The sequence below is a fragment of the Oryza sativa genome, chromosome 3 (genome assembly GCF_034140825.1).
Source record: "Oryza sativa Japonica Group chromosome 3, ASM3414082v1".
NCBI classification, from domain to species: Eukaryota; Viridiplantae; Streptophyta; class Magnoliopsida; order Poales; family Poaceae; genus Oryza; species Oryza sativa.
The window spans coordinates 6,306,386-6,318,638 of record NC_089037.1 but is presented as its reverse complement, the minus strand read 5'-3'; the positions used below and the strand labels follow the sequence as shown (position 1 = coordinate 6,318,638).

The following is a 12,253-nucleotide window of genomic DNA, read 5'->3' as shown; positions in this document are numbered from 1 at the left end:
CCCGCGCGCGCGCGCGCCTCCCCGCGCGATGCCGCCACGGAGAAGCGGTTCGTGGACTTTCCGGAGGCGTCCGGTCTCGGCGGCCTAGACATAACGGCGTCACGCACGCACGTAGCGCGTACGTACCCTGGGTCGGTTTGGGGCGAGTAAAATAAACGAGCACGCACGTAGTACGTGGCGGTGTGTGTGTAGGAAGGGGAATGCAACGCGCGCCCGTGCGGTCGTCTGCGTGGGGGCGACGGCGCGCGCGCGGCAGCATACGCGGGGCGCGGGGGGGGGGGGGGGGGGGGGGGGTAGATGATCCATCGTGGCGCGTGCGGGCCGTGTCGTCTCGTCCCTGCGCCTCGGCTCCGCTCGCCTCGCCTGCGTGTGCGTGCGCGTGTGCCGTGGCGACACCGTCGTTTCGCCTTGACACAGCGTGATTCCTCCGATGCACCACCGAGCGACCGTTCCTGCTGCTGCCATTAAGTCCGTTGTTTTTCTGTACGATCGGTCGTAATAGTGAAGTAGCGTCGTCTGTGATTAGATCCGTGGTTTGTGACAATAACCACTTGGTCGGTCCAACTGAGTGTGACAAAACTACAGAAGTACATGTGCAGTTAATAACCTCAAACGAGACAGAAAACACAAACTGCAAATGAACGCATAGGCTGAAAATGTGGCTCAGTTTGAATCCATCCCCTTCTTTAAGAGTATTTCTGTAGTTACCGAGTTTGGATTCAAGATGAATCCAATCATAATTTAGTTCAGTTATCTTTTTCTTCTTTTGATAGCCTTAGTAGGCAATCAAGTAAACGTATCGATGAGTAATCATGAACACGTTCACAGATCACAGAGCCTATTCAAACAGACGGAATGCACGTAAGAGCTCCCTGTATGGAAAGATGGGTTCTACACACTGGTCCATGTGGATATTGCACGTCACACTCTCAGCTACACTACAAACCTCTCGATACACAACAACATCCCAGCAGGCTGGGCTCAAAAGGGGAAGTGATTAATGTGGAAAGATGGGATTAGTCGCTGCGCTAAGCACATCGAGTTAATTAACGCCTAAGCAAAATGGAGCTCCAGCTTTGGTCCCTTCTGGGACAAAACCAAAGCGATCTAGGTCCACACGAAGCAGATCACGCTGCATCTGGATCAATGAAAGCGAACTGGATCATTGTTGTTGCAGGAGATCATTTCAATTTGTTTTAGCAGTAGCTCGCCAGGAAAGATTTGCATGTCCACTGTGCTAGCTTGGCTTTACCCAGAACTCGAGAAAAAAAAGAGGCTGTTCACACTAGTGGTCTCATAGTAGTATAGACTTTAAACTTCGATTTGGTCCACAAGAAATTGATGTTCAATTCAGTCATCAGCTTTGCTTTTTGTAAGCACTTGTGACAAAGCTTAAAAGCGTCAAACCTGATCATCATCTCAAAGTAAAACCAACTTACACAGAAGAGAGAGAGAGGGAGAGCGACAAAAAATTAGCAGAAAATCAGAAGGTGTACATGCGTACATGTAGACTTCTGTTTATACTAGTACTAGTATACTGGACTCTGCTTAATCGGTGACGCTAGCTTTTGTGTGTTTTACGAAGTGGCCGACAGGGTTACTGTAAAAGATCGAAAAGGAAAAAACCGTCGGGACTCTCCATGTCATCTCTCTTTTTCGTCTCAACGTTTCAAAATTTTCAACGGGCCGTGTCTGGCCTGTTGTGTTCTCCCTCCAACTGTGTTGGCTCGATATGTCGCATGACCAACGTGACACTGTCGCGTGCAAGATTTTTTAATATTATTTTAAGTAAATTGCATTGGCAGTACAAGAACTTAAAAGTTAGGTGCGATTAGGTGCAAAAAATTGAAAAAACCGTGCATAGCGGTACAAGAACTTGACAGGTAGATGCGATTAGGTGCAAAAACTTAAAAACCGAGTATAGCGGTACAATAACTTGGCTAGGTGGGTGCGCTCATGGTGCAAAAGTTGCCACGCTATTGTTCCACCTCAGCGAAAGTGCCACATGAGCATGCATTGACCATCTCATTTTACAGAAAAGTCCCTAATAACTTTTATATTCCAATTACTTCTTCAGATATATCTGTTTTCCTCCTGTATCACAATGATCAAACCAGTCCATCTTCTCATCCAAATAAATTCTGCTACTGCCAACTCCAAAAAAAAAAAAAATCCACCACGATACAGTGCAATTGTGAATTCTTCTTCCTCATGACCTGCAATACAAAATAATTGGTTGATGTGTTATACCGCATAAGGAAAATAATACACTAAGATTATTTGCAAATTATTCAACTAATTATATCTGCTGACAAGGGTACAACACATCTAGCAAGAATTTCTCATTGCCAATGTTTCTCTTATATCATATACAATTACAGGAAACACCAATAATTTCAGTAAAACCAATCTAGTGGCTAGTACCATTAGATCACTTCATTGAATTGTAATAACAAATAACATGATATTCAAGTGAAAACCCAAAAAAATGTAGCCATTGTACAGATCAATGAAACCTTAACTTCGAAATCATCCATCAAATGAACGAAAAATAGAAATCTACAACCATCAGCAAGTGATTTACCATAATAAGCTAGGAGCAGATGCTCCAAAAACTCGTCGATTCAGAGCCATCCCAAAGCTTACGGTGATCATGTCGACGGTAGCAAATTGTCGGCTTGAATTGGTTTGGTTACTGGTTTAGGGCTTGAACTAATGTGGCACACGAAGCCCTCGCCGCCGCGGCGATGTAACGGTTTCCCTCGTTGCCGTCGTCACTGCCGCCGCCACCGTCGCTACGCCGCCATCGCCACAACCGCAGCCGCCTCTCAATTAGGAACACGTCAAGAAAGATGGAAGGAGATATGCATACGTTTGTTCTGTTTGTCGAGTTAAAAAGGAAATGTGATTGGAAAAAAAAAGCTATTTGGGGTTTTTTATAAAATGAGATAGGTCTTTCATATAAAGCTGATGTGGCAATTTTGCTAAGGTGGAATAGCAACGTGGCAATTTTTTTTACATGGCTACTTTTGCACCATGAGCGCACTCACCTAGCCAAGTTATTGTACCGCTATGCTTGATTTTCAAATTTTTACATCTAATCGCACACACCTGCCAAGTTCTTGTACCGCCAACGCAATTTACTCTATTATTTTTATGTTTGAAATGAAGAAATAGCATGTGTCCACTGTAGGCGTACAATATGAAAATATTTTGAAAATCATGGCATTTTGCAGGGCATTTTTTAAAGCCATGAACAATCAGAGATGAACATGCATGCAGTCAGTCACGGCGAGAGGCTGCAAAAGGGGTCGATTTTACTCACATTTTAGGGCTGTTATTTTACACGGGTTGAAGAATATCCTAGGAGGTAAATACTGGGGGGAAAATGTCGACAAAAGATCAACTTAGCATAATTATAGCATTGGATTATGCTGTAAAATGTATGGAGAAGAACGCTAGCTTCATCGGTTGGATTCATGCTTCAGCAACGGGAGATCATCTGGAGTTCAGATCAGATCCTCTGGTGGTGGTGGAGCTGGAACAGCTGCTGGTGGTGGAGCCCGGCGTGCCGTCGCAGCGGCGGCTGCACCGTCTTGTGCTGCTTCGACTTCTCGTCGACGATGGCGATGAGCCCGCCCAGCGGCGGCCGCATCTTGGCGCGATACGATATCTCGTCGTAGGGGCGGCGGTAGAAGCGGAGGAACGGCAGGAAGGACTCGCGCTCCCGCTCGCCGCGGCTGGCCTGGCCGTCCTTCTTGAACGCGAACAGCATCGACGGCGACTGCAGGAACGACGGCCGCGGCGTCCGCGGGAACTGCTGCGCTGGCGCCGGCGCCTTCTGCCCGCCCTTGGTCGAGAACGGCGTCAGCGGTGCGCCGCGGTGGACGGGCGGCGTCGTGGTGGAGCGCGCGGCGGGGGAGGCGAAGGAGAAGGAGCGCGCCGAGAGCGGCGACGCGCCGATGAGGGACGGGCTGGAGGTCGGCACCACGGAGCGAGGCCCCACCGACGACGGCGTGGTGGTGGACAGGTACCACGGCTTGAGGGTGTTGTCGTGCGACACGGTGACGGAGAACCGCGACGAGGCGGAGCCGACGCCGATGCCCTTCGTCCCGGTCGCCAGCAGGGCCGCCGCCGGCTCGAACCGCAGCGACGCCGTCCGCGGGTACGCCGTGAACGACGCGTCCTCCAGCGAGTCCTCGAAGTCCAGCGAGCACACCACCGCCGTCGCCGGCGCCAGCTCCACGAACGGCCTCACTCCCTGGACAACACCGCACCCGTTTTTTCAGTTCATCTCCCACTCGCCATCGCCATCGCGATGAACACGAAATCAAACGTGACGTATACCTTCCAGAGGACGGAGAAGAGGGACGGCGGGTCGATGACGAAGGCGCGGTGGAGGCGGCCGGGGTAGTAGTCGGCGACGATCTTGAGCGTGCCCATGAGCAGGTTGAGGAAAGCCGACGCCGACCGGAAAAAGCCTGCACATGAAAAAAAAATTAAAAAAAAGATTCGATTCGTCTCGTCAACCCCTCTCACTTTCCTGCAGATTCTACGGCTCTCGCTTTCCACGCATCATCACCGATCCAATCATTCTCGCCACGATTCAAACCGCACCGGCGGGAAGCCGGGGTCTCCGCCCCCAAAAGCGGCAGCCGTGCCTGCCACTGTAGCGGTAACTGTGCGCGATGCCGCGGGACCGCCGCGAAGCCGTCGCCGGCAACCGCACACGACGACACGACACGACACGGCCATGCGGCCCCGTTCGTCCGTGCGAGCGAGGTGGGCGCGCCGCGCCGCGCGCGACGAAGGTCTCGCCGAGCCATCCCCACGAATGTGCAGTGCGCACAGCTCTGACCTACACATGCCACTACTGCCCATTCTGCCTTGCCCGTGCGAGGCAATGAGAAACGCGACCGCTATTTTCTCACTGTCGCTGTCTTTCTTCTTTGGAGAAAGAAAGGACACGCACAGATGTAACTAGTACCACTACTACAGCTACGGGAATAGTTGGAAATGGTGAAGAAATGGCTGCTTACTTGCATCGAAGAGGAGGACGAACTGGTCGACGAAGCGGGACATGCATGACACGGCCACCTCCAGCGTGAACACCAGTAACCGCACGAACCTAATTAAATCCAGCAAGAAGCAAGAGTCAATCAATTGTTAAGACCGGGTTAATGATTAAATTAGGCAAGTGTTCATCTGTTCGTTCTTACGATTTCTGGGAGTGGAACTTTGGGTAGTCCTGCTTGATTCGAAAGACCTGTAAAAAAAGACCTCCCTGTCAAATCAGAACATATTCTCCATCTAGCGTGTGAGTGTCAATTTGCACCCGGCACGGAGGCCATGGAAACGTACCACGACAGGTCGGGCCTCGTCGTCGTGGCCGGCGACGTAGGCGACGCCGTCAGCCAGCTCGGCGGAGAACTCGTCGGCGATGATGTGATCTGCTCAACACAAAACAAAGGGCACAAAATCAACCAATTTAGCCCCCAACCCGACGAAGAACAGAATACCAACAAGAGTGTACACTGTTGCAGACTGTACTTTGCTTGCATAATATTGCAAGGAAACAAATCACACGGCACAATAAATTCAGGCGCACAGTAGCTTGACTAAAATACACTGTGCCGTAGGTATCGCGAAGAGAACAGAAGCGAAACAGAGCAGGGGCATGCACCACCATTAATGTGGCAAACCCCCCACGGATTTCAAAAAAAATCAGGGCCCCCGGCTGCTGCCGGAAAATCGCAGGGATGCAGACACACACGCTTGATGAAACTCAGATTTGTTGGCAGAAACATGGAAAAGAGGGGAGTGGAGTAAATGAGGAGCGATGTGGGGATGGATGGAAATAATGGAGAAAAATGGAAGCTGGGATTGTTGAACGTACCGGCTCCGATGGTGTCCCTCCAGGACAGGACGGTTCTCAGGTGTTTCGCCGCCTTCTTCACGCTCTCCCCTCTCGCCCGGAGGAACCGCTCCACGCACGCGTCGTTGCAGTACATCGCCTGCTCGCCCACGCCATCCACGCACGCACGCACCACCAAGGTTAACCAAAACCGATTGAAAACGCAGCACCGCGAGCGAGCGAGCGCCATGCATGAAAACGAGCCATGGAGGGCGAACCTGCTTGGCGGTGAGCGGAGCCTGCTTGCGGAGGGTCTTGCGGACGGCCTCGATCTTCTCCCTCTCCTTGGCGTCCACCTTCTCCATGGCCATCGATCGCGGCGGAGATACGAGAGGAAGAAGAGCGAATTAACCAGGAACAGAAGGAGAGATTCACAGAGAGTGTGCCAGTGTGGAGAGGGCGAGAGAGAGGAGAGAGGAGAGGACGAACAGATGAAGGAGAGAAGAAAAAATAAAGGCGTAAGCGACAGTATTATAAGCGTGGGCGGGCGGGGGTGTGCCGTTCAAGCCACACAGGCGCACAGGCGCTCGCTCGCTCTCTCGCTCGCCGAGTCGCGCTGACGGCGAAACGGGAAACGGACGTTTGGGCGCGCGCTGGCCCCCATGGTTTGGTCGTCGACTTTTGCTCGTATTCTTCCGCCTCGCCTCGGCGACTAGCGATTCGTTCCCTAGCGAATAACGGCCCGTGTTGGTGCGTTCGGTTTTATTTAAAGAACCACAACCCTTTTGTGCTTTTATTTGATCATCATCATCATCATCATATATAGTTATTCCCTTGTTTGGGTTCATGTTTTCAGGGCTCTCATATGATTCGTATCCTTATTTTCACCAATTCATGGGTCCTACATACATGTATACAGTCCCAGGGAGCTAGAAAATGACCTGGGTTGCTGCGGCGGCCTATGGTGTCCATTGAATAGTGGAGTATAACACTTCCAGTATTGTAAGTCGTTGAAAAATTTATGAAAAAAAAACGTTGGTATTTATGTCATATAAGGATAGTTGAGACTATATTTATGTTTGTAAGGTAGTAGCTAATAATACATATTACCGTTGTGTTTTGAACAAAGCGTATAAATACTACTATACGACGGCATGGTTAAAACCTAACTTGTAACGCTAGCTTTTAAAAAGTTAAGTGTGCCAAATATGATTGACGCGCCTTTACAATTGAAAATTTTATAGCCGTTAGCTATTGTATATTTATTATTTATGGCATATCTGACGTCTTAGTTAAGTGGGGTCCACATAATGCATTGTGTAAGTGTTGACTTATTTAGCCGTTCAAATTGGTTGTGACCAATATAATTGAATTGCTTAAATCATGAATAGCAAAAATAGTGGTCTATATCAATCTTTTTGCATGGCTTTCTCTTAGAGTTGATCGCGCATATATGTAAGTTGTTTCCTGCAATGCTAGAGTGGCTTCCTTATTTCCTTGTATGGATCGATGCCTCTATTAGAAATACTTTTAGATTATATATGAATGGTTGTGGAAATATTATTATTCTATATGTCGATATATTGCACGTTCATATGGCTTGTTAAAGAAATTTGCAGTCAAAGAACAATGGTTTCTTTTATTTCTCTCTCTCTCTCTCTCTTTTATTTGAAGTAGGGGTATCCCACTTATATTAGCATATGAGGGTCAATAGATGGTTTTCATGCCAAACGATCAACCTTAGTTTTATCCTCTGGTCAAAGTAGAGTGCTCCAGGATATATTCTGAAAAGTAGAAATTTTAAAAGATTTAGAATCATCTCAATTATTGCTATCTTATTACAAATCTATCTAACTGAACAAGACAGGGAAACAAAATAGGGAAGAAATCATACCAATATATATAAACCGTCAAGTGACAGGAGAAGAAAAGTATAATCCATATCTCTTCAGTCCAACTTTCTTTCTGTTTTAGAAGTAAAAACCACCCTCCATTGGCTTGCTGGAAACCAAGCGAAAGCCGGTAAAAACAATGACATTTGATCTAACTCCTTACGTTAATCCAACGGTTTTCGTTAAAACCAATTGGTTTTGTTAACACTAGAGGTAGTCTATTTCCTACGAAGGTAAATCTTTTCATGGTACATTTGCCAAAGGAAAACTTAATTTCCACGGGGACTCTGAACCCCCACACAATTTCCATATTCTGAGATTCACCAACCCTCTATATGCTATATCAAATGGTGGAGTGACCTCACTGAATAGCGAATACAGATAAGATTTTTCAATGGCCCATTGCACCTTATCATGACCATCAGACATCTGGTAACTATATCAAGAGACCATCAGACATCAGTGCTCTGTCTTCTGAATCACCAAACAGCCGTCTGAAGTCTGAACCATTTATATATTTGTTGTTCTTTGATGGCGAAATCATGTCCAGGGATGGAGTACAATTTATGGGTACAAAGTGCCAAAGATCCGGAGGTTTGGTTGGCATGTCGCACTGCAATTAAGAGTGTCACATGCTGCATCTTCGAACTACATTTTCATGGATCCCCAAAAAAATCGAAAGTATACTGTTTTTACGCGAATTTGCGTGAAGATATCAGTTTTGAAAAAAAAATACAATGCAAAGAATCCCTGCTTCTACCTGGTCTAAATGAAGGCTATGAGTGAAATGACAAGTTGACAACATGTGTATAGTTAGCGTGTCACCGTGTACGTGTGCTAATCGCCTTTGTAGTACTCTCTTCACTTCATATTATAAGACATTTTAGCATTGCCCACATTTATATACTCCCTCCGTACTCGTAAAGGAAGTCGTTTAGAACAGCGACACGATCTTTAAAACACAATTTTGATTTCTTGTTTCTATTAAAATATTTATTGAAAAGTGATATATGTATACTTTATGAAAGTATTTTTCAAGACAAATCTATTCATATAATTTTTACATTTTCAAACTCAACAACTTGAGAGTTATTCATGATTTATATTCCTAAGGTTTGACTTAAACATTGTCCTAAACAACTTCTTTTACGAGTATGGAGAGAGTATATGTTAATGAATCTAGACATTAAGAGTAGGTATAACCTGAAACGGAGGGAGTAGTAGTTAATTAAATTCTTATATTAGTAAGATGCGACATTAAGAGTAGGTATAAGCCAACTATAAACATATTTTGAAGAGATAAAAGAGAAGAGAGAGGAGCAGCGGACCACATATCTCTATAGCTAGCGCTGCAGCACGGACTCTAAGATACAATATGCGTATGACGGGTGGAACCAGATATTAATAGTGTAGAATATGTTTATAGGTTATGAATTAACTATTAAACTAATTTACATGATTTAAAACTAATAGTTGACTATACTATTAAATTTGCTCTAATATCCACGACATGAACAGAGATAGTACCGTTTTGACACCTCCGGGCTCTGACCCAAGCATGCACATCCTATCTATGCACAAATTTTCTGAAAGAGAACAGTCGTCTAATGGCACGCAGGTTCAGGCGGCTTCAGAGGCTGTCTGATGAGTAGCTACAGCCAGGAGCACTTACTACAGTTATCTTTTTCTTAACCATCTCACAACCAGATGCATGTTCTCTGATACTCCAGTGCTGTTACCGGGGTGCATTCAGCAATATCGCCTGCATCTATCTATATATCAGCACTGCGCCATGAGCGCATATATGTGGCAGCAGCAGCCTAGCTAGTAATTCTGCGGTTCGGCTGTCGCATTCGTCGCTTAACTTGAGCTCATCACGGGGCAGCGGCGGCAGCAGGGGAGAGACGACGATGCATGCGGCTTCTGTTCGCACGTGTGGGAGAGGGGGATGCAGGATGCGTCACCGCACTCTCGCCTAGCTAGTGCGCTAACCACCACGCCATGGAACAGGTAACCTGTGATCAGGGTGTGTCCATTAGCGCTTTGTCGTGCCGGATTAGTAGCTCTCGCTGCAGAGCTTGCGCATATGAAGCTAGCTAGCGCTTAGACGTACGTGAGGCAGCGCATGCATGCGATCGTATATGCATGCCTTCGCGCTCATGCATGCCATTGCCAACAACACGGCCGGTCGGCCGTCGTCTCGCGATCGATCAGCTGGCTTCAGTTCACAGCTTGTGAATTGTGATCGCTCGAGAGGGGGGGGGGGGGGGGGCATATGCATGACATCGAGAGCATTGACAAAGACGGGAGACGCTCTGTTGGGGATGGCAATCATTCCTGTGATCTCGGTCATTATCAGAGTGATGCGCTGCCTTTCCCATTACGATCCCACACATCGTGTCCTGCGGTTTTGGCAGCTTGGCCTGCAGGCTGCGCCAGCAGCGCCACACACAGCGACATGTATAGCCACCTAATATGCCTTTTTCTCTTCGTGTTGGTCTCATCCGGACGTCGTAGAGTCGAGCTGTAGCTTGTAGGTCACCACCTTCCACCAGCTAATAAGCTCAACCTGCATGCTCCCGGTTGAGTGGAACCGAACTAGGAGTACTAGCCAACTAGGAATATAACCTACTTGGTCTCTCGGTAGATTCCTAGTGTTTTTTACCTAGAGAAAACGGGTAGGTCTTACTCCCTCCATATTTTTTTAATGTATGACACCGTTGACTTTTTTTTTAATGTTTAACCATTCGTTTTATTCAAAAAATTTATGTAATTAACATTTATTTTATTATGATTTGATTCATCATCAAATGTTCTTTAAGCATGACATAAATATTTTCATATTTGCACAAATGTATAGAAATACTATATATAGAAAATATTTGAATTCAAATTCAAATTTGAATCGAATATAATTTAAATTCAAATTTGAATCAGGTATATAAACTTTAGGTCTATAAAATTTAGGTGTATAAACTTTAGATGTATAGAAATACTATATATGAAAAATATTTGAATTCAAATTCAAATTTGAATCGGATATATAAACTTTAGGTCTATAAACTTTAGGTGTATAAACTTTAGATGTATAGAAATACTATATATAAAAAAAATATTTGAATTCAAATTCAAATTTGAATCGGATATATAAACTTTTGACTTATAAACTTTTGGTCTCTAAACTTTAGATGTGTAAACTTGAGATATATAAACTTTAGGTGCATAAATTTACTAAAATAAGAAAGTAATGCGGTGTCAAAATAGGAAACCAGGTGGAGAGAGAGGAATGGGGAGGCAGGGTGGGGCGAATTGATCGCTACCCCCATCTCCAGACGAGCGATCGCCCTTTAGCATTTCCGCTGAAGAATTATGATACCAATGCAGTCCGTAAAAAACAGAAACAGTGACCATTATGGTTTTCACACCTACTCTGAATTTGCAATGATTGATCACACTGTCTTAATTTATCAGAGTTCACCTTCAGCTCGATCGTCTGAGTTTAGTCTGTAACTAGTGGGTGCCCGTGTGCGCGTTCTGGCCATGAAATTGACGTGACAATGTGTCCCACAGTTTTTCTGTTTTGGTGCCTACGTGAATGGAATCGCTTCTACGTTTCAGATTGCATACAGAAAAATATCTTATCGGAAGTTTGGACAAGGTTTGTTTGTTTGTTTGTTTTTTGAAAACAGGCCGGGCAATTTGGACAAGACTTGATCCCGTCAGTTTGATGGAGTTCCCTATCGGAGTATTTGTAAATAAATTACTACCTACAGATAGGTATGTTCGAACCTAAAACTAATTAATTAATGTTGCCCAATCATTGTTGCTGATTGTTGCTTTGGTCGAAACTTAGGTCATGGTTAGTTACTTAAACAAAAAAAATTTCACGCTGTTACGTCAAATGTTTATGCACATACATGAAGTATTAAATATAAGAAAAAAACAAATTACACAGATTGCGTGTAAATTGTGAGATAAATCTTTTAAACCTAATTGCGCCATGGTTTGACAATGTGGTGCTACAGTAAACATTTGCTAATGACAAATTAATTAGGCTTAATAAATTTGTCTCGCAGTTTCCTAGCGGAATATGTAATTTGTTTTGTTATTAGACTACATTTAATACTTCAAATATGTGTCTATATATTTGATGTGACAACCAAACCAAAAAACTTTTCCCAACTAAACAAGGCCTTAGCATGCCAATAGAATCTTGAACACGGCAATGATCACATGTACTCCCTCCATCCCACAAAAAGTCCATTCCTAGCATCTAAGGAGAGATTAGTGAAGAGTAAAAATGACCAAAATGCCTCTCATTATTGAAAAGAGAGCTGCTATACAACGAAATCCTGTTGGGACGGGATCCTGATACCTAACCGGTATCAGGCCATACTTATGAGGTATCTAGTGATACCTATAAGGTATCAGGCGATTCCTACCACGTATCAGGTGATACTTGCAAAGTATCATGTGATACTTATTAGGTATCAGATGATTCCTACCA

The 12,253-nt window shown here is 45.3% G+C and overlaps 1 protein-coding gene across 1 annotated transcript; it reads right to left on the bottom strand.

Annotated features, from left to right (window-relative positions):
* Positions 1–3,297: 3,297 nt before the first annotated feature.
* Positions 3,298–6,384, bottom strand: LOC4332081 (SEC14 cytosolic factor). The gene is made up of 7 exons (XM_015773702.3): positions 6,133–6,384; positions 5,897–6,014; positions 5,362–5,450; positions 5,220–5,266; positions 5,040–5,128; positions 4,348–4,481; positions 3,298–4,261 (listed from the first exon to the last, which is right to left on the bottom strand). Exons 1-7 carry the CDS (start codon positions 6,223–6,225, stop codon positions 3,515–3,517), a joined length of 1,317 nt encoding a protein of 438 aa, XP_015629188.1. The 5' UTR covers positions 6,226–6,384; the 3' UTR covers positions 3,298–3,514.
* Between the last annotated feature and the right edge of the window lie 5,869 nt (positions 6,385–12,253).